Genomic DNA, 23,038 nt, shown 5'->3' on the forward strand with positions numbered 1-23,038 from the left:
ACATGGTCAACCCCTACCGAGCCCAATGGGGCTTGGGGGCTCAAGCCGCTCAACCCTGACTTGGGAATCTGACCAACCAAGGTTCAAAGGCTGGCCTGCGAAGGGCTCGAGGCCGCCTCATGTCGAACAGAGCCAAGGGAGAAAACACAGATGAGCCCCAGCGGCCTTTGCTCGACCCACTCAGAAGTGAACAGGGTCATCTCGACCTTCTCGTTCGATCCTAACCTCGAGCCAAGCCCATAGAATCTCCATCGAGGGGAGGCTAGTGGGCCACTTGAGTTAGTCTCTGGAATGACTCGGGCATCAGTCGGGAGGCAGGTTAAGGAGTAGTGGAATGCCACATGAGGACTATGCCGACAGCATTACGAACGATGGACCTAGATTCCACTCAGACATTCCCATTAGCGAGCTCACCGAGTGCGTCACTCAAGCCATCGAGGCAAGTGACGTTAGCTCAACCCCTTTGGTTTCAGAAACCATAGACGGGGTGACGATCACAAAGACAAGCCGACCCTCGATCGGACCCCCGCTACACGTGGGGGCTCGAGGAAAGTTGGATTCACAAGGATACCGAATGCGTGGTCACAAAATGATGGCTTGGATCCTAGGGAGGGGATACATATGAAAACTAAGAATAACGTTTCTAAAAACAAGAGACGCTTTCTCCTACTAGTTTCGTTATTGTCTACTCGATCTTTAGTGAAACCTGACCCCAGCAACGGCAAGGGGTCGGGTCTCACTTAGGGGCTGATAAGGGCATATATATACCCTTTCCGAAACAATCGCTGTGCCCAACCCTTTCTCATGTTAAAAAACTAGAGGCAAGGTTTTGCAGAAATGAACGCCGAGAAAAACTGGCCGGACTACAAGAAACCTACACCCTAGCAGCTATGGCACTCTTGCTTACCAGTGTGACCAGAGTTTTCCTCCCACACCTCGAGCTCTACGGTCTTAACAATAGGAAGGGTCGGAACACATTAACCTTTTTTCACATAAAAAGGGAGAAAGAAAAAATTTGTTCAACCAAAATAACAAGCTTGTTTAAACAAAAGGGTCAGAACTTGTCCGCTGATTACAAAAATGACCGCACGACCTATTTAACTAACTAGCCCCTCTAGGGGAGAACTATGCCTTCTATCCTATCCATCAGGTCCTGTGAAAGGTGAGCCACCGCGGTTTCCATCTTCTCCAGCTCGTGGACTTCATAACTGGGCGCGTAGCCATGGCTCGTCGCCTCCAGATCGATGTTGTCCCCATAATGAGAACAAGTAATCACGAAGGACTAATTGACCCTAGCGCGAAGGGCATTCATCTCGAGCTAGTGCACCCGAGCCATGATCTCGACGGCACGAATAGTGAGCGAGCTGGTCCCCTCTGACCGCACCACCTCAAGGTCATCGCAGATCACTCTGAGGGTGGCGCTTAGGATACTGAGCTCGTCACTCTACGCCTAAAGATTTCTCCTCACCTCAGCAAGATCCACAGCCAGCCCGACAGAAATGCTCTCGGCCTCTAGCTTTTGGGTCATCTCCCTTTCGAGCTCAGCCTAGAGGGAGCTAACCTTCTGTTGCGCGTCATTGCACTCTTGGTAGGCCTGGTCATGCTCTCAGAAAGCCTGGTCGCACTCCTTGCGAGCCGCACCATGTTTTGAGCAGAGCCTCTCTATGGTTTGGATCAGCTCATCCTACTCCTTGTGCAGCCAAGCGATTGCCACGGCATCTAGGCTCGCCCTTTTCTCTAGGGTCGCAAGCTTCTCCTCGGCCCCTAGCTTTAGATCCCTTTCTTTTTCAACCTCGCCCAGAAGGCCAAGGATCCGCTGGTGAGTTTCGACGTCCTTCTAGAGCAACTCATCTCACTCCTTCCTGACCCTAGTGGCTTCTTCGTCACCCTTCTATGACCTCATCGATAGGGCCTCGAACACCTTCTCGACCTCGTTAGCATCCCAACAGCCCTTGGCCACCTATGACTGAAGATTGGCCGCCTCCTCGGCGAGGGGAGTCAGCTCAACCACCCTCTACTAGTGGCAACAAGCTAAGCTGTCACCTCCCCACATAGTCATGCATCCTCAACAAGGCAGTCCTAGGCTTCCTTCTATTGATGAAGGAACCGAGATTTCCCCCGGCTGTGAGCTATAAGGGACTGTAGGGTGACAATGGTCAGGATGCAAAAAGTATATAGAGGAAGAAAAGGGCAAGAAGTAGGACCAAACAATACCCAGCCAAAGGGAACAACAACGTCACGCAATGCACCCATGGCATGGTCTAGGGGCTCGAGCATGGACACAATCCCTACGTCGAGGCTCTCCCGCTCCATGCTCTCTACAGCATCGTCACGGGTAAAAAGCATCGACGTCGGATCCTATGGATCCGCCCACTAGAGCACCCACCGACATTAGAGTCAGGGACAACTCCCCACCGGCCCCATGTGCCGCCAACCCCTCTCAACGTGATGTCCTTGCCGAGACGCCCCCTCCGGCGATGGAAGGGGTCAGCGGTGTGGACGCAAACCTCTCTGTTAGCACCATGACTCTTGAGGACCCCTCGGTCGTGTCCCCCTTCATCTGACCTGCGTCAGGTGCCGTTGCTTGGGCCACCGATGGCATGGGTCATGCCAATGCCTCAGGCGACGTTGTGGTTGCGCCCGACTGTGACCCATCTATCACAACCGCTGCCACCTCCACCTGCGTCGGCGAGATCATGACCGGCTACGTCATGCCTGCCATGGTCAACGCCACGAGTGTGGTCGATAGCCTCGTCTGCCCCGCCATTGGCAGCGGTATCGCGACCATCACCAGCTGCTCCACGACCTCTGAAGATGTCCCTTGAACGCCTATGTTCATCTGTCCTGCCGAGGGCACAAGCGCCACCATGGGCAGTGCCCGCCTGGCCACCGACACGGTCACACTGGCGCCACTCCTGCCCGAAATGGGTGCGACACCAGCTGACGGCTGCTGCCCCGATTAGAGGGCGATGCTCTTCTTTAGCAATAGCGCCAAAGGATTCCGATGCCTACCAACGCTGCATGGAACAAAAAATATAAGTCACGATGAAATCTGACTAAAACAAGAAAAACAAAGGAATTGATAACTCACCTCAGCGCCGTCGGGTGGTAGATGGTAGATGTATTTAGGGGACGAACCCCCCGACCCTTGCTCCACCTCATCGGAACAAGGCCATTTCAAGCCCGACCCCCATCCTAGGTAGAGGGGCTCTTGGAGCACGACGGCAGAGCCGCCCGCCTCCGTTGGCTCCTAGGGTAGTCTGACAGTATGTCCCGCCTCCGTCGGTTCCTAGGGGGCATCATCAGAACAGCCTGCCTCCGTCGGCTCCCTAGACATGCCCTTCCCTCCATGGAATGGGAAGGGTCCTGACACCTGCAAGGACGAACCAACGCCTATCAGTGCATCCTCATTCTCTATGTTGTCCCACTCAATATCGTTGGCTACCGCTTCTTCTTCCACCATCACCTTACCGTCGTCACCATCATCGTCGTCATCATCATCGCCAGTGTCCTTCCCTTGTTCCCATGCCCATAGCTTCCGCTGCTTCTTCCTCTTCTTGTCCTCCTTCGCCTTCCTCAGTCGCTCACCCTCGGCGTGATTTGCCACCCTCACGACCAAATCCCTCGGTAGCGGCGCTGGGTGAACCATGAGAATGAGGTCCCTCGGCTGGTCCCACCCCTCTCAAAGTTAGTCTCACAAGGTCAGGAAATCAATTGAAGAGAAGGCAAGAGAAAGGGAAACTTACGAAGATAACGTAGCTTGGCTCTGACCACATTAGAGGATGCTCCGGCATCGGGTAGATGAAGTCGAGGGTGGCACCCATGTCATCCCACAAAGGCTCCATCACCTCCTTGATGCGTTGCACGATCTTGGAGTTGGGGAGCGTTCCCTCGGTGAGCGCTGTTCCATTGAACGATGCCTCGGGCGCCATCATGTATAACGGGAGCGCGTGCATCATTAACAGCGCCAACCTCCTTGCGTGGTAATCCCTGATGATGCCCGACCCTTTTAGGCCATTCTCCTTCAGGATGTGGATGGCAGTAATGTGGTCTCAGATTTTCTTCTTGTCCTTCTCTAGGACGCCCCACTTCCTCCACTACTTCGGGGCCTCTTCGATCAGGCGCCCAATGAACTCTGGTAGAGGGGCAATGGCATCATTCTTGAGGTAGAACCACTATGAGTGCCACCCCTTGTTGGACGTCGAGAGCCACATGGATGGGTACTCGCTGACCCAATTGTTCCAAAGTTGGATGTCGGCGCACCCTATCAGCATGTGCAGCTCCTACCTATCGCCCTTCTCCCTCTTCTTCTGGAGGTTGATGATGAAGAAATACCTCCACAAGTCGAAGCGCGATGCCAAGAAATCACCGAGGATTGGGACACATGGAAAAACCGGTGCCAAGATGTGGTAACGGGCATTTTGCCGATCCTCAACCTTATCGACCCAGCGCTTACAGAGGAAGTGCCAAGGACACCGTAGCTTGGACTGGTCGATAGATGCCAAAAGGCATGGGGATGGTTCCAAGAGTTCGTGAAGGAGGCAGGTGAGTACATAGGCACACATGTGCTAAGCATGGTACATGCTCACTACCCCTTGATCGATCTTAAGCGCCTGGAGGTTGGATACCCGAAGGAGGTAGATCCAGATAGGGCTGAGGAGCTTTGGATGACCCAGCTAGACTTGTCGGCAAAAATAATCAGCGACATTAACTTGTGTGAAGGCGGGACAGCACCTATATAGGGTACGCCATCAACAAGTTAGCTGGAAATGCCATCAGTTTTGAGCCAACCGGCGAAGCCTGCGGTCTTGACCAGCCAGGGATCGACAGGGCCATCTTTTTCAGCTCAACCAGTACAAGAGTCCTCGGGACTCGAGCACGATGTCAGGCCCAGCGAGCAGCAGGTGCCGCATAACCCGACCAGCCAATAGTATAGGCTATAGCTGTAGAAGAAGATGTAGTTGTGTTATTGTAAACTTAGACCTTTTCAGGCAAGCTTGTAATAACATAACTGTATATCATCATAAGCTTGTTTGTTTTGTGGAAAACGTATTTAAGCTTGAATCTCACGTTGGTGTAACTAAGTGAGAACATGTTAGCATTCTGTTTAGTTGTACCAGTTTAGTCGACACATCATCCTGATAGGTTTCTATGGCCCTGGTTTGTCTTGTGGTCAGAGTGTGAGGATCATAGCCTGTGCACACGTAGACGCAGACAAATCAAACCAGAGGGGACCTACCGATCACCCGCAGCGTAGAGAGCAGATCCCATGCATGTGTTGGGAGGAACCAGAGACAGGGCCTGCTCTGAAAACCTAGGAAGGAATGGTGGTCAGTTTTGACTGGTTAAGTTAAAATAATAATGGACTTTGAAGTGACACATTAGAGTGGTCGGAGAAACCATAGTAGCTTTATTGAATTAAATCGAAAGTACAAGAGGAGTACATATCTTAGCAGTTAAGCATAGAAATGCTTAAGCTTGTCGATGTGCCATGAATTGGGTACATCTGTACCATCCAGGTGAGCTAACCTGTAAGACGTAGGTCGCGTAACTTCCTTGACCATGAAGGGCCCTTCCCATGGAGTTGCGAGTTTGTGGACACCAGCTGGATTCGTCTTCCACTTTAGGACCAGACCCCCGACCACAAAGAACCGCTCCTTAATGTTCTTGTTGTAGTACGCAAGAATCGAGCCGCTTCTCTTCTGCACTATTCACTTCTAGCTTCCGCGCTTCATTGGCCTTGCCTTTGTCGAAGTTCTCTACCCGTACTGATCTGAAGGCTATATCTACTAGGAGCACTGCCTTAGCGCCATAAACCATAAAGTATGGTGATACGCCGGTATTGCGACTGGGCTGGGTTCTGAGGCCCCAGACCACGGCTGGTAACTCTTTGAGCCATCTTTCGGGAGCCTTGTCATTTTCTCTGTACATCCTCTTCTTCAGTGCGTCCAAGATCATACCATTTGCCCACTCAACCTGTCCATTAGCTCTGGGATGCGCCACCGAGACATATTTTACTACTATGCTCCTTTCATCGCAGAAGTCCCAAAAAGCGTTCTCGGTGAACTGAGTACCCAGATCAGTGATGATGCTGTTGGGTATGCCGAAGTGGTGGATGACTTGGTCGATGAACGTGATAGCCTTTTCCGAAGATGCCTGTACCAGAGGCATGTACTCTATCCACTTAGAAAATTTATCAATCAGCACAAAGACACATGTGAATTTCCCAGGAGCCGATTTGAAGGGCCCGATCATATCCAGTCCCCAGCATGCGAAGGGCCAAGAGGCTGGTATTGTCTAGATCTTATGTGCTGGTATGTGGATTCTCTTGGCGAAGAACTGACAACCCTCACAATGGCGGACTAACTTCTCTGCATCGACTACAGCTGATGGCCAATAGAACCCTACTCGGAAAGCCTTGCCAACCAGCGTTCTCGAGGCCGCGTGGTTGCCACAGGAGCCAGAGTGGAATTAGTCCAGGAGATGTTTGCCATCCTCCTGGGTTATACACTTCATCAAGATTTCCTCCTTTGCGTTCTTGCGCCATAATTTGCCATCGATGAGTAGGTATTGCTTACTGCGACGCATCAGGCGTTTGTTTTCTATCCGATCAGTGTAACCGCTACCATCTGTCAGGTACTTGATGAAAGGTACTCTCCAGTCGGACTCATTGGTGGTCGGAGGTGGCTCGGTGGTGCTTGACGCCGGAACCGTAGCCACCAATAGCTGGTCTAGAGGCTTGTCGACCGTGGGATCTTCCTCTTCGATGGAAGGCGTGAGTAGGTCTTGAACAAATACGCCATGTGGGACTTTGGCTCGGGATGATCCTAACTTTGACAGCGCATCTGCTATTTGATTTTTGTCCCAAACCACGTGTGCGTACTCGATGCCGTAGAACTTGCCTTCCAACTTTCTGATCGATTTGCAGTACGCATCCATCTTTTTGCTGGTCATGTCCTAGTCCTTATTGAGTTGGTTGATGACCAGAGCTGAGTCTCCATAGACATAGAGATGTTTGACACCGAGCTCGACCGCAATGTGCAAACCATGTAGGCATGCTTCATACTCGGCAGCGTTATTCGATGCTGGGAAATAAATCTTGAGGACGTACCAGAGTTGCTCCTTGGATGGTGACACGAAAAGGACTCCTGCTCCTACGCCATCAATGTTGAGAGAGCCGTCAAAGTACATCTTCCAATACTCATCGGGCCCCTGAGAGGTAGGTGTGCTTAAGTCTATCCACTCGACGATGAAATCGATGAGTGCCTAAGACTTAATTGTAGTACGGCTTGCAAATTCTAAGGAGAAAGGGCATAGCTCCATTGCCCATTTGATGATGCACCCATTCGCATCCTTGTTGCGAATGATGTCTCCCAGAGGGTACTCGGTCATGACCACCACACGATATTCATCGAAGTAATGTTTCAACTTTCGGGATGTTATCAGTATGGCGTAGATCAGTTTCTAGATCTGTGGATACCTGGTCTTGGATTCATTGAGTACCTCACTAATGAAATAGATTGGTCACTATACCTTGTAGGCGTGGCCAGGCTCATCGCGCTCGACCACCATGGCAGTGGAGACCACCCGATTAGTTGCTGCAATGTAAAGTAGGAGAGTTTCATCTTCTCTAGGAGCAGTGAGGACTGGAGGTGATGTAAGGTATTGTTTCAGCTATGTGAAGGCAGCGTCTGCTTCCTCTGACCACTCAAACTTCTCAGATGCTTTGAGCAGCTTGAAAAATGGTAGTCCTTTCTCTCCTAATCTTGATATGAAACGACTGAGAGCAGCCATGCATCTAGTAAGCTTCTGGACATCCTTCACCTTTTTGGGCGGCTTCATGTCTAAGATAGCTTTGACTTTCTCTGGGTTAGGGCGCATGCCATCATGACTGACGATGTTGCCAAGCAGTATACCAGAAGGAACACCAAAGATGCACTTCTTTGGGTTTAACTTCCATTGGAATGTATTAAGGGCCGCAAAGGTGCATGCCAGGTCGTCAACAAGGGTATGTGCTTCCTTGGTCTTGACAACTACATCATCAACATAAGCCTCGACAAGGTCATTTTTATCTCGTCTTTGAGGCAGGCCTATATGGTGCGTTGATAGGTAGCCTCGGCGTTCTTGAGCCCGAACAACATGGTCATGTAGCAGTAGGCACCGAAAGGCGTGATAAAGATGTCTTGATCTGGTCATCCTTTTTGAGAGTGATCTGGTGATAACCAGAGTAGCAATCAAGAAAAGAAAGCAGCTCGCAACCAGCGATTGAATCTATGACCTTGTCTATGAGAGGTAAGCCGAAGGGGTCTTTAGGGCAGTGTTTATTGAGATCAGTGTAATCAACACACATTCTCCATTCATTATTCTTTTTGCGTACAAGAACCAGGTTGGCTAACCACTCCGGATGATACACTTCTTTGATAAATCTGACTGCCAAAAACCGTGTAACTTCTACCCTAATTGCCTCCTTCTTGTCCCGAGTGAACCGTCGTAGCTTCTGCTTGATAGGTTTGGCCTTGCCGTTGACATTCAAGGAGTGCTCGATCAAGTTCCGAGGTACACCGGGCATGTCAGCAGGTTTCCAAGCGAACACATCCACGTTGCTCCTCAAGAACCTGACGAGCGCATCTTCCTATTTGGGATCCAGGTTAGCCCCGATAAGGGCCGTTTTGCTGGGATCATCGTCGACCAGCTGGATCACCTTGTGCTCCTTAGACTTGATGTTCTTGCGTGGAGCCTCAAGCTCTGGGATCTCCAGGTGGTCGGCTGAGGTCTTCTTGGCGTCGAGCATGGTCTCAGCCATGCGAATAGAGAGGTTGTGAGCCTCTGCTATTTTGAAGCTGTCGTCCTCGCAGGTGTAAGCTGCATATACGTTGCCCCTGAGAGTTAGAACTCCTTTCTCGGTAGGCATCTTGAGCACCAAATACCTATAGTGAGGTATGTTCATGAACTTGGTGAGCGATGGTCGATCAAGGATAGCATGGTAGGTGCCGTCGAAGTCAGCGACCATGAAGTTGACGTAGTCGGTGCGGAAGTGGTCCGGAGTACCAAACTACACAGGTAGCGTGATCTGCCCGAGAGGCGTAGAGCTCTGACCGGGGAGAACACCCCAGAACTGTGCCTCGTATGGTTTGAGATCCGCCTGGGTTATCTTTAGGGCTGGCAGACTATTCTTGAACAGTATATCGATGGAACTACCACCGTCAATCTGCACTCTATCAAACTGAACCTTGTTGATACAAGGATCGAGGACCAGGGGAAAATGTCCTGGCTTAGGTATTGCCGCCCATTGGTCCTTTTTGCTAAAGGAGATCTCACGGTGAGACCAAGGAGAGAGCCGTGGATCAGCGACGAGGTTGTTGGTGTTGGCCACATTCAAGCAGGCGCGGGCGAGAAGCTTGTGTTCTCATTTGGTCTCAATGGACACTTTGCCTCCAATGATGGTGTGGACGCGATCAGTTGGCTTGACATACTTGTGACGAGGATCTGCGTCTTCATCATCGTTGTCTTCGTTGCGCTGTTCCCCTACGTCGTTAGGCTTGTCGGACGTATCCGGAGCCTGTTGACGCGTGTAGATAGACTTGAGAACACGGCAATTCTCTATGGTATGGTTTGACTTGGGGTGTAGCTGGCAGGGCCCTTTCAATGCTTTGGCATAGTCTTCTTCGTAGTTACGACGTCCGCCACCTTTTTTAATGGTGTTGACCTCACCGTCATCTTCCCGAGCACGCTTGCCCCTGTAATCGTCATGGCGGTTACGCCGCTGATTATGTTGGTCGTGGTGGTCGTGGGAGTCGTTGCGCTGGTTGCGGCGGTCAAAATTATCGTTCCGACCACGGTTGCCATGGTAGTCATCGCGGTGTGGGGGTGGTCGGAGTGTGGAACCCTTGTTGCTTCTTCGATAATTATCTTTTTGGCATCGTCGGTGTCCGCATATTTCTTAGCAGTGGCCAGGAGCGTTGTGACTGATTCAGGTCTCTTGCGGGGGAGCTTGTCCCTTAGGGCATCGTGGAAGTGGAGGCCAGTGATGAAAGCTTCGATTGCCTCGTTGTCGGAGATTGACAGGACTTTGATGCACATCTCTGAGAAACGCCGGATGTACTCACGCAGTGGCTCATCTTTCTGATCTCGAATCCGCTGCAGATCATATTTGTTACCGGGTTGCTCACAAGTAGCAATGAAGTTGTCGATGAAGGCTTGCTTGAGCTCTTGCTAAGAATCAAAGTAGTTCGCCGGCAAGCTGACCAGCCATTGGTGACTTGTATGGCCAACAGCGACTGGGAAGTAGTTAGACATGATGTTCTCATCCGCCATGGCTGATCTGCACATAGTTTCATAGAGCATGACCCATAATTCGGGGTTCTCCTTGCCATCGTACTTCTGAAGTTTTTCGAGCTTGAAGTTCTTGGGCCATATGACTTGGCGAAGGTGTAGAGTAAACTGCTTCAAACCCAGAGGGCCATGAGCAGTATCATATTCCATACAGTGATAGCTTTCGTGGGATGCACGATCGTTGGCTCTTTGGTTGATGCGATCGCGTAGATCATGTCCTCCGAGGTAATGGCGGAGATCGTTATTGCCATCACGGCGATCTCGGTTGCCATCCAGATTAACCCTGCGACCGTGGTTATCGCGGCGATTATCGCGGTTGTCTCGGCGGCTGTCGTCCCGAACGTCACGACGATTGTCCTCCCGACGGTGGTTGACGTCTCGACCACCATCATGGCCACCGTTTCCGCCTTGACGGTTGTCTGATGGGTCGTTGTTGCGCGAGCCACGTTGGTTGGGTGGCTGTGAGTGACTTGAGTATTGGCGACTGTGGCTTGATTTGATTGAGACGGATGGAGCCCGGGCTTGATTTACAATCTTTGCAGTCTAGGCCATAGCAGCCGTCAGGTAAGCTTGTATATCATCACGAACTACCTATGTTTCCAAGGTGTTGGGTAGTCGTTGCATTATCGCCATAGCAACAGCTACATTGGCGCTTGGAGTCCTGAAGACCTGCTTGTCCCCCACCCTATCAAAAGCATTGTTAAGGTCATATGGCTAGACCCTTATGCGTCAGGCCTCCTCTTCTGCCTCAACTTCAATTTGTCGGCGATTAAACCGGTCGATGTTGCGTGCTTCGCGCGCTATCCTTTCTTGTTCTGTTTCGCCGACCGCCGGCGGTTCGTCATTACTGACGACATTGATCAAGTCTCCTCGCCTTGGTGAAAAGGACAGGAATTGTGGGAACCTTGGGGCATGGTCTGGGGTACCCAGATCGTACTCAACGCCTTCATCGTCATGATGCTGGAGCTCGATGTGGACGGAGGCATTAGATGCGATGCCGGACGAGGAGCTTGAGCCACCCTCTTGAACTGTGTGGACCAATCCTTCTTGATAATCCTCAATTCAGACCATGTTGATGAAGTTGAGCAGGCCATAGGGCTGGACCTGGTGGTTCTCCATCGGGGTTTCATACTCGGAGAGCTAGAGACCTGTCATAGGGGCTGGTCGGCGACGGATGGAGCGCCTTTCAGGAGTAGATGTGACCACGAGATCCGTACCGAGTCATGCAGGACGACTGGCCTGAGCTGGTCGGGTAGATCTGTTGTGGGTCATAGTTACCTGCTCATTAGGTTGACTTTGAATCAAACTTACTAGAGCCAGGGTTTCGGCGAGTTTGGTGCCGACCCGATCGATGGAGTCGAGCAAGTTGGTGTTGTCGATCTGCCTCTTTTTGTAGTGAGGAAGCGGACAACGGGTTGTCGGCATGGCTGAAGACGACGCTAGCGTGGTCGGAGCCAGATCCACCATGGTCGAAGCCAGATCCACCGTGGTCGGAGCCGTAGCCGATGCAGGTGAAGCAGTGGTCGGCGCGGATTGAACCCGCACCTCCTCTGGGGTCATGGCGATGAAGTCGTCGAAGCCGGTGGTCCAAGTGATCTGGCCGATGGTGAACGTGAGGCCGTTCGACGTAGCCATGGAACCGGGGATGATGACCATCTTGTTCGCCTGGAGAGCAGTACGCATACCCCCTACCTGGCATGCCACTGTCGATGAAATATGGTCAGCAGTCTACCTAGGGGTATGCCCAAGGTAGTAGATTATCGGTAGACAGATGCGCAAGCAACAAACAAGATGGTTACGCAAGACAGACATAAGGTTTTATCCAGGTTCAGCCGCCATAAAGGCGTAATACCTACATCCTGCGTCTGATTGTATTGCTGTATGTCAACGAGAGATGTTTTTTAGAGGGGTCCCCTGCCCGCCTTATATAGTCCAGGGGGCAGGGTTACAGATCTAGAAACTAATCCTAGCCAGTTATAATTTCCATAGGTGGTCGGATAAGGATTCCTATTCTAACCAACCAGAATCTTGCTTGATCTCCAAATCTGCCTTGATTCCTTGCATGGGATTCCGAACAGGTTGGCCAGGCCATGTGTCGTCTTCTAGTGGACCAGACCTCCTGATCCGGGCCGGCCCAAGCCCAGCCGTAAGGGTATAGGGGTTAATACCCCCACAATCCCCAGGAATCCTTCGCACAGCGCGACGAACGCTGCCATGTGCTGGATCCTGTTGGGATTGAGAAGTTGCAGCTCAATCTTGTAAAAGTGCAGCAGCCCCTAGAGGAATTTGTGGGCGGGGGTCGCGAGCCCATGCTCATGGAAGTGGGCAAACGACACCACATAGCCGTCAGGCGGCGACGGTGAATCATCATCGCTAGGTAGCAACCACCCCTCGACCGAGGTCCGCGCGTGGAGAAGACCACGATAGATGAGGCCCTCCATGCGCTGGAAGGTGATGTTGGAACGACACCACGGATCCATTGGAGGTGGGGGCGGATGGATGCGAGCTCAACGACGGCGGAGATGCGGAGGCAGAAAACCTAAGCGTTGGCGGCTGCGGCGTGGCTACGGAGGTAAGGATGTAGGCGTACGTATGAAACACGGAGGGCTAACCCTTTGGTTTTATAAGGATGATGGGTGCGAGGAAACCAACCGTTCGCCTAGATCTCCGCGCCTGCCATGACCTATCACCATGTCTCGTCGCGAGGTGTGCGCACGCAACCTATGGCCGTCCCCTCAGAAAATGCGTCGGACATTTTGCCTCCCCGAACGGGCCATGACCCATCATAGGTAAGAGGGATACGAAGCTAAAGACGCTCCTACGGCCCTTCTAGGCCTAGGAGTTCGAAGGTTGGCTCACCGATGGGTTTGACAATCGCTCTGGGCACCTTTAGAGTGAGGGGTGGAAAGGGATGGGCCCGCTAGTGGCCAGTACCTAGGCGCACGAGCGCCATAGGCATCTCGGCCCACGTTCGAGTCTCGGCCGGATATGATCGATGGTTTTTCCTCGAAGAAAGGCAGAGAGCCCTCGGGACCGGACAAATGGACCTGAGAACTATATGGATTGACCGCTGAGAATCCGAAGTCGGTCACCAGCTGACCCAAGTCGGACCCTCGCGAATGGGATGCCGGGGCCCCACTCAGACTAGCCCGTTAACAACTCACCGAGCACCATGATTCGTCCATAGAGGAAAATCATGGCACGGCTCAGCCCCTTCGTTTTATTAGAAAAAACGTTTGAGGGAAGATGATCACAAAGACGAGCCGACCCACGACCGGACCCCTGCTATAGGCAGGGGCTCGAGGAAAGTTGGACTCGCAAGGAGACCGAACGCGCGGTCGTAGAATGATAGACCCCCGTAAGGGTCAGAATCAGGAAAGACCTTTTTCGACCCACCAAATCTCACGGCAATACCCCCGAGGGGGCGATCACAACGAAAGGGAGTTGTCGTCCCCAGGATACACCGTGGGCGACAAAAGAAGGCCAAGGCCCTCTGAGTCCTTCCATTCAGAAAAGTCTCCGAACGAGTATTCTACTTCTCCATAGGCTCGGGGGATACTGTCGGGAACCAATACTAGAGTACCCGAAGAGGAGGAGCTAATGGTCATCAATATTGATTCATCCGAGCAATCAAGAGCACGAATACAACTCCAACCGACCCCCAGGTGCGTGGGCTCCGCCTCGCCCGATCTTTGGGTGTGGGCTCTGTCTCGCCCGATCCCAAGGCCACGGGGGTCTCACCCAAGGCCCAGGCTCCGCCTCGCCCGACCCCAAGGACGCAGGCTCCATCTCGCCCCGACCCCTCGGGTGCGGGGTCCTTCTCGCACGACATCGAGGCCGCGGGCTCCGTCTCGCCCGACGGGGACCCATACCGCCGCCAACCACTCCAGGTCCAAACGTATGGGCCTGGGTCAAAACTCTGACACCAGGGAAGAGACTGGCACGACTCGATGTAACCCGTGGCTATGACGGGTCATGCCTGAGGATTCACATCAAGAATAGCGTCGGGCGTGCCGGTGTTGTTCTGTCTAACCCTCGTATGAACACTGACAGGCGTGTCAGTTCACCACGACGTCCGCCAGGACGGAATGGAACGTCATGACCGGTAGACGACGCCTGCGCATGACGCCAGTGACGAACAGGGCTGCGATGTGGAGATGTCCCTGTTGAAATCTACATGATCGGCGGGACCTGCGTGAAGAAGGACCCGGCGATACTGAATGCCTTCTTCTCTTTTCTTCCGCTGTAACCCGCGCTTTCCCTTGGCCTATAAAAGGGAAAGCAGGGCGTCCCATGAAGGAGATCTGATTCAAGCCGGATTGACTCATCGAGACCCGATCGGATCTAGATTTGCACAAGAGCACGATACGAACAGATGGCTGAGCAGCGATCGAGCTCTCAGTACCCATTCACTCTTTCCACCAGAGACTTGGGATCATTTCCCTCTCTCGTCTGTTTGTAATCCCTACTATAAACTTTCAGTGCTAGTAACATGAGCAGCAGCGACGAACTGGACGTAGGGACTTTCTACCCGAACCAGTATAAACCTCGTGTCCTCTAAAGCACACCATCCGAGCCAGACGCGCAATATTAGAAATTTACTCGTCGGTAGTAACTCGAAACACCGACAATACTTTTCTACTAATTAATTATCAAAATTTTGTTGCCGTAAATTATATATATTTATAAAAGAAATAAATTTAAAGATAGCCCCTTATATTTTGTGACGGAGGAGGGTGTTGCTGCTTCTGTGCGGCGCTGCCGGCGCCCGGCGTGGAGGGATGCCCCAATGCACATGTCTGACAGGACGCCGTGTTCCGCGTCCCGGTCTCTTCGCTCCAGCCAAGCCAACGCAAAAGCCTAGCCCAGACCAGGCATAAGCATCGACTCGACGGCCGGGCGCGCAACGCCGCTCCAGTTGCCGTCCACCGGCCACAGCTTCGCGGCCGGGCATGGGCAGCTGCCGAGTGGTGGTTTGAGTCGTACCAACCAAGATAAAAGCCGTCCGGCGAAGTTCGAGCACGGAATGACCAGTGAATCAGCCACACCGCCGCTACAGGCTACAGCAACAATGCACAAGCGTACGCCAATATTCCCACGCTACTCCATACTCCAAACTCCAAACTGAATGTTTACGTATATGATTTTGTTTCACAAATGTCGTTCCTTCAATTTTACAGGCAACTACGCATCAGGGCATCGCATCTGTTACAGCACAGCACAGTGCAGTGCTAGCAGGTCTTTACAAGTTGGCCGACGGTGGCGGTGTCGGCTGCGGCAGCAGGCCTTCCCTCTTGGCCATCTCGTACAGGGCTATCGCGGAGAGTGCTTTCGCGTCCCCAGTTGACCGCCAGAGCTGGTTGTACGGAACCACGCGCAGCTTGATCAGCTCGCCATGGTCACGCAGCCCAGTTTCCTTCCCCTGGAGCGATCTTATGGTCTCCTCGTCGACGCAGCCTCTGTACAGGAACAGGCCGATCTCTTCGTCGCAGCCGCCCTAGTAACGTACAGAGGCATCAGTCTGAATTAGCAGGAATCAGAATGCAGCAATGTTTCCAACAGCAGAGTTCAGAACACCGGCAAGTCCCAGGTTCTTGCATACTTTATTCTATTTCCCAGCCAGCCCTGCTCTTCAACAACAACAACAACAAAGCATTTAAGTCCCAAACAAGTTGAGGTAGGCTAGAGTTGAAATCCAACAGAAGCAATCAAGGTTCAGGCACGTGAATAGCTGTCTTCCAAGCACTCCTATCTAAGGCTAAGTCTTTGGGTATATTCCATCCTTTCAAGTCTCCTTTTATTGCCTCTACCCAAGTCAACTTCGGTCTTCCTCTGCCTCTCTTCACGTTACTATCCTGACTTAGGATTCCACTACGCACCGGTGCATCTGGAGGTCTCCGTTGCACATGTCCAAACCATCTCAACCGGTGTTGGACAAGCTTTTCTTCAATTGGCGCTACCCCTAATCTCTCACGTATATCATCGTTCCGAACTCGATCCCTTCTTGTATGACCGCAAATCCAACGCAACATACGCATTTCCGCGACACTTAGCTGTTGAATATGTCGTCTTTTCGTAGGCCAACATTCTGCACCATACAACATAGCAGGTCTAATCGCCGTCCTATAAAACTTGCCTTTTAGCTTCTGTGGTACCCTTTTGTCACATAGGACACCAGACGCTTGCCGCCACTTCATCCACCCTGCTTTGATTCTATGGCTAACATCTTCATCAATATCCCCGTCCCTCTGTAGCATTGATCCTAAATATCGAAAGGTATCCTCCCTAGGCACTACTTGACCTTCCAAACTAACATCTTCCTCCTCCCGAGTAGTAGTGCCGAAGTCACATCTCATATACTCAGTTTTAGTTCTACTAAGTCTAAAACCTTTGGACTCCAAAGTCTCCCGCCATAACTCCAGTTTCTGATTCACTCCTGTCCGGCTTTCATTAACTAGCACTACATCGTCCGCGAAAAGCATACACCAAGGGATGTCCCCTTGTATGTCCCTTGTGACCTCATCCATCACTAAAGCAAACAAATAAGGGCTCAAAGCTGACCCTTGATGTAGTCCTATCCTAATCGGGAAGTCATCCGTGTCTCCATCACTTGTTCGAACTCTAGTCACAACATTGTTGTACATGTCCTTAATGAAGTACTAATAGCTAGCGCTGGTTTAGATCTCTGTGCAGCTTTTATCATCAGTTAAATTGACTTTGATGCTTTTTATGTGTACAGAAATCTGATTCTTCAGGGGGGAAATAGTGATTAAGTTTAACCAGGTGAACAGAAGTTTTGGCAGACAGTAGCAAACTAAGGGAAATGTTGGCCAGTTACCGGTGATGGCAGCATTCGACCTCCGGTAGCAGGGTCCAGCAGTGCCGTAAGATCAACCATGTCCTCTATATTCAGCTTTATACCAGTCTCTTCTTCCACCTGCCAGCAATTAAGGATCAGCGCCACAAGAATATTGTATACAACAATTGGTACTTAACAGATTCATCTAAAATTCTGACTACAACAGAAATGCATTACGGCTTGTGCAATCTGAGATTCTGAATCAAAACCAGGCAAAAACAGGATCAATGCAAGGCTGGCTAATTTCAGTTCATGCTGTATTCAGAAGCCAAGATACTAACCTCACGGACTGCAGTGCCAACAAAATCACCTTTTTCATCATCTAGCATCCCAGCTGGCAGCTCCAACAGGAATTTTCCAACAGGAACTCTAACCTACAATTTTGATGGCAGTCAATAGGTGAATTTGCTTACTGAATCAAACCATGTGCTCTAAATCATGATACACTATACCTGCTCAGTAAGCACAGCATATGTTTCCCCCTTAGACTCCAAAATAATCAACACAGCAACCGCGGGCCCTCTTGCAAAGACAATTCCTGGAACCTATATATACTGTCAAAAGATGGTATGAACTAAACCATCATCCTGCTAGTGCTAGAGAGTAGAGACCCCGTAAGTCGATTTAAAGGCGAAAAATTCATCAGTGGATGCAAGAAAGATATCAGTATATCACACAAAGATTTTAATAAGCACACAATGGAAAGCATACTTCAGACTATTATGGTACATGTAACATTCAGTGCCATAGTCAAGGCTGAAAAGCAAAGTCATCACAAAATTGAAGATACACTTCTAAAGTGTGCTTCAGCCTATATATTCAGCATAAGCAAAGGCTGGGCCACATCCACCCTAAGCACCCATCTATTCTACTCATTTGCTGCACCCATCTATCTCTATTCATTAGCTCCTCACCAGTACAGCAATACATTATCAATTGTAAAGGGGAAAAGAAAGGAAAAGTACAATCACATATGCATATGTTTACTAGGAGAAACACCTCACATTACTATCAATCAAACTCTGATGAGAAATTTGGACTGCGTAGACCATCATTTTTAGTCCTAAATGACCATTCTACGATCCAAACAAATGTACAACAATACCAGCAGGAACATTCCAACCAATCACCTTGGTTCTGGTTTCTTCGTCCACGATGTCAGCTTTGAACTTGAGAAAGCCCACTCGTTTCCCGAACATGTCAACCCCCTGCATAGCAAATTCAGACGCAAACGAGAGCAATTTGAGCAATGTCATACAATCAATTAATTCGACCGAGCCAGCTGCACAAATGCAGCTCACCTGGATGAGGACCCGCGTGAGGCTCAGCCTCCCGTAGGTGAGGACGCCCTTCTCCGACTGCAGGTTCCGCAGCCACTGCTTGAACAGCGAGGACTCCATCGCCTTCCTGCGCTTATCAGAGCCGCACTCAACCAACAAACATCAGCTAGCTTTTGAACCAGACGAAACCGGAGAAGGGAACCCCAGACGCTGACCTGAATTCCGTCTCGGGGAGTCCCGGCGCGCCCACGACGAGGACGGGGGCCGCGGCGCCGGGCACCTCGACGGTAGCGCTGGGCGGCGCCCCGGCAGAGCCGTCCGACGAGGCCATGCGTACGCCGCGGCGGCGGGACGCTGCTCGTGTGGTCGCGGGAGGGTAAGGGAGAGGGAGACGCAGCAGCGGCGACCGGGGGCGGAAGCGAAGGAGACACTGCGCACGCGCACTCGCGGCCGCCGATGCCATGGGGGCCCAGCAAGTTTCTGGAAGCTTCCGCACGTGGAGCAATTGCAAATCTCGATGGGCCGGCCGAAAGAGCATGGAGGCTAAGCCCACAAGGCTTTCTACCCAGGTCGGTTCCCAAGGCGTCGGAGCGGCGGACTTGGGGGCCTATCGCTTTCTACCCACCGGGTCCGTTCACTGCAGCGGCTGCGGTGTTTCCAGGCCAAGCTACAGTATTTTGCAGCAGCTAAAGAGGTGCGGCTGCAGATTGAAGCTGCAGCGAACAGGCCCATTTTCCCGATCACTATAGAGAGAGAGAGAGAGTTTATCTTAACGATAATGCTTTAGTTAGAGTGTTCAGACGTAGCTTATGTCCGGACACTTCGGGTGGAACACAGAAATATCTAGGGATGGGTCCTCGTTGAATTAAATAACATGTTCTTCTCTTCTCACCCACCCCACCCAGCTCTTGCTCTTTTCTCTCTCCTACCTCAGCTCTCCCTCCCCAAGTGTGGTGCCAGCCTTTTCTTCTTCAACTGCCTGACAGATGCAGCAGAGGGAGAGGACGAGAGGAATCCAAGGTCGTAGCTCGTATGCAGTCAGTGGCAAGGCGGAGATGGGGAAGCTCATAGTTAAAGATGGCAACAGGCATAGAATGCCCGCATGCCCGTGGGCATGGAACCCGATGGGCAAGGATACGGGCACCACTTCTTGCCCGCGGGCACGGGCACGGGCACCATCCTAAACCCAGAGGATAGTTCTTCGTGGGCAAAGAAATTTGCTATCCTCGCCCGCTTATCCGCCAGACCCGCTCCACAGGTCTGACATGTGGGACCTACAAGCAAATATATGTACATATACACGATTTGTTGTGAATATGTATCTTCGTATCTCTTGTAATGCACTATGATTTATATATATGCTCAAACTGGCGGGCACACGGGCATGCCCGCGGATGGAGGGCGCGGGCGTGGTTTGTTGCCCATGGCGGGGCGCGGGCGCGGGCGAGAGATTTAGCTGGCAGGCGCAGGCGTAAGAAGATAGTATCTGCGGGCACCATGCCCGTTGCCATCTTTACTCGCAGTGCCCCTTCTCGATCAACGCCCGTTCCCCGTTCCTGATACCTACTTTCCGAAGTGCCCAGCCAATGTGGTGGAGGAGGAAGAGGAAAGGAATCCAAGGTCGCAAATGGGCCTCGCTATTGCCACTCCAGCGCCTCCACTAGGGCGCCCTCCATCCTGTTCCTGTCCTCCTCGCTGATCTATACTGCAGTTTCCCACCAGGTAGGCCATGCCCACGTGGCGAACACTGTGTTTCAGGTGTTTCGACTTTTTTCAAGTGTTCTATATGGATGTTGCAAAATTAGATTTGGATATTAAAAAAATAGATCTGGATGTTGCATATGTTGCAATAACATAATACGCATGTTATAAGTCTATGTGTTCAAGTGTTTCATGTGTTTTCACACGTATTTTGCAAATGTGTTTTATCTTGATGTTTCAAAAGTAGATCTTGGTGTTGCACATGTTGCAAATGGCTATACATGCATGTTTCAATTGTATGTTTTAAGTGTCATCTGTTTTAGACGTATGTTGCAAATGTTTAATCTGAATGTTTTAAAAGTAGATCGAGTGTTGTACATGCTGTAATGGCACCGGTGGCTGACAGACAACAGCCTGCAGGGCTTTGGCTCCTGCCTCGCGCCTCGCCCTCTCCTCTCCTCTCCCCTCCTCTCCCCTCCCTTCCATTCCCTCCATCTTGCTTCGGTGTTGGCGTTAGCGTTAGGGTGGGGGTTCTCAAGGATGCTGCGTTCGGTCGCAGGAGCTGCCGTGGGATGGGATAAGGGCGCGGAGGCGTGGGATGCAATGCAATCGTAGGTGTGGGAGTAACGGCCGGACGTCCAGACGGTGCTAGCCCTTCAGTTATCTTAAAGAAACATTTTCAGTCACAAGATGAACATGATCTTGCTCTTTCTGGGGCTTTGTGTCGCCATTTTGGTCGTTGTGTTTGATGAACGGAACTGACCTGCTGAAAACGCAAAAGGGCTATAGGCCCATCATGTTGGGCTCACTTGAGAACAACGATCAATGGGCCCAATACCGACGCAGGCCCACTACAGGCCCATGAGTACGCTCTGCCCTCGTTTCGTCTCGTGCACCGAGCCGTACCACGGCGCAGACGGCGGCGGCTGCTGCAACGAACTAACCAGCGAGCGAGAGAGCGAGCGGGCAGCGGCGTCGGAGGAGGAGGAGGAGGAGATGCCGGGTAAGGGGCAGCGGCGGAGGGAGAAGAACTACCGGGCGGCGCACGGCGGGGACACGCGCCTGCCCCCGCCGCCGAAGCACCGGGAGCTCGAGGCCATCCCTTCCAAACTCCGCCGCCTCATCGCTTTCCAGAACAAGCACAACGCCAACGCTGACGCGTCCTCAGGTGCCTATTCTCCTAGCCTCTACCAGGCGGCGCAATTAGAACATAGATGATCTGCCCAATCTCCTGTTCTACTCCCTGACTTGACATTGTGCGCGTGCTGCTGCTGCTGCTGGCTGCACAGGAGGTGCTCCCGGGAAGCAAGACGATGGATTAAGGAAGAACAAGCCGGCAACAGACAAGGTACTTGCAGCCTTCCAGGGTAGAGTAGAGTAGAGTAAAGCTCGGCCGTGCTTGTCCCCAATCCCGCACTTCACTCCAGTTCAGCTGATTCACACCGTGTGTTGTTTTGGTTCGTGGTTGCCTGCCAGTTGCGTGTGCAATATGATGCTGTTAAGAATGTGATGTGTTAACTTCTCATTTTCTCTCTTCAATTTTTATGGTGTTCGTGTAGAAAACTAAGAAGCAGACATTGGAGGCTCCTGCTGATAGCAAAGCATCAGAGATTAAACGCAGTGAAGACGGTTCAGCTGCCAATGAGAATGTGAATGCAGAGGGAAGTAAGGGGAAGCGAAAGAGGGGAAAGGCTAAGGACCTTCGTTTCGAGGAACTGGACAAGAACATATCAATCTCGAAGAAGCAAAGAAGGAAAAAGTGAGTTCTCTAGTACTGCCCTATGCATTTGGTCTAAACTCCACTGTTATGTCATTTTATTAGAAGGTTTAAACAATGGTAACATGCCCTTCCATGGATGTCAGACATCTGGATGAGAAGAAAAAGAAACGCAAGGGCAATAAGGCAGAAACTGTTCCAGACTTCCCTGGGCGTGAGAAAGTCAAATTTGGTGAAGTTGTTGAGGCTCCACCAAAGCTGTCATTCCCGAAGGTACTTACTTCTCCACATTGCTCTACATGAACTCCTTTTTTGTGATCTATATTCTGGATTACACATCGCTGGTTCTATACTTTTCTAGGTGAAGAGCGCTTTAGATGCTTCTCGTGAGATGCTAAGGAAAGAGGCGATTGAGAATTACAGAAATATCAAAGGATGGACATCAAGGCCTGGGCTCCAGCTTCCAACACTAGCAGAAAATACATTCTTATCACAATAGATATTTTTTCTGTTTGTTATATCATTATTTAACAAACACTGTTTATATCAGAGAAGTTTAGAGTATCAGTTATGTAATCTGTACTCTCATGTAGGCAATTCTGAAACAAATATTCCTGTCTGGATTCCTCTCTTCTTTTGTGTGTTTGCTTTTCCAATTGGATCAATGTTGCGTTCTTGCCAACAGGGTATTATGTGATTACGAAAGCAGATACTGACTGTTTGATCCGTGGCTTGGATTCGGAAAATTGTCCATATTTGGTTCTAGTCCATTCTTTGAGATGGCAATTGGAGCATAATAAACTCATTATTCGGCATCACGGTGAGTTTTTTTTCCAACCTCCCCAAAGTACAGTTGTGGAATATGTACATGTCTCCAACAGTAACAAAGGATTAAAAAAAAACTTGTTTTGGCATTTCAAGTTGAACGTGGGTATGCATACAACTGGAGCCCTTTATCCATGTGGAGAGTAAACATTGTTTTGTATGTAGCATCCTTGGATTCATCTGCCAGTTTGAACCTGAAGAAGTGTATCAGGGTGGCTGCCATGATCTTCATCTGCCCATATGCAAACTCCTTCCCCAAGCAGATGCGGGGCCCTGCCTGATCATTGAAGAAAGCTTTGTTAAATGCAAATGGTTGCCTTAAAA

The 23,038-nt window shown here is 51.1% G+C and overlaps 2 protein-coding genes across 2 annotated transcripts; one reads left to right on the forward strand and one right to left on the reverse strand.

The window, feature by feature from the left end:
• Window positions 1-15,440: 15,440 nt before the first annotated feature.
• On the reverse strand, window positions 15,441-19,024 carry LOC136527411 (nudix hydrolase 14, chloroplastic-like). The gene is made up of 7 exons (XM_066520131.1): window positions 18,687-19,024; window positions 18,493-18,598; window positions 18,322-18,399; window positions 17,644-17,736; window positions 17,473-17,565; window positions 17,171-17,269; window positions 15,441-15,829 (listed from the first exon to the last, which is right to left on the reverse strand). Exons 1-7 carry the CDS (start codon window positions 19,007-19,009, stop codon window positions 15,575-15,577), a joined length of 1,047 nt encoding a protein of 348 aa, XP_066376228.1. The 5' UTR covers window positions 19,010-19,024; the 3' UTR covers window positions 15,441-15,574.
• Window positions 19,025-20,886: 1,862 nt separating this feature from the next.
• Window positions 20,887-22,640, forward strand: LOC136529483 (uncharacterized). The gene is made up of 5 exons (XM_066522559.1): window positions 20,887-21,340; window positions 21,462-21,520; window positions 21,732-21,931; window positions 22,036-22,162; window positions 22,251-22,640. The coding sequence occupies exons 1-5, from the start codon at window positions 20,998-21,000 to the stop codon at window positions 22,386-22,388; spliced, it is 867 nt and encodes a 288-aa protein (XP_066378656.1). The 5' UTR covers window positions 20,887-20,997; the 3' UTR covers window positions 22,389-22,640.
• The last annotated feature ends 398 nt before the right edge of the window (window positions 22,641-23,038 follow it).

The sequence above is a fragment of the Miscanthus floridulus genome, chromosome 19 (genome assembly GCF_019320115.1).
Source record: "Miscanthus floridulus cultivar M001 chromosome 19, ASM1932011v1, whole genome shotgun sequence".
NCBI lineage: Eukaryota > Viridiplantae > Streptophyta > Magnoliopsida > Poales > Poaceae > Miscanthus > Miscanthus floridulus.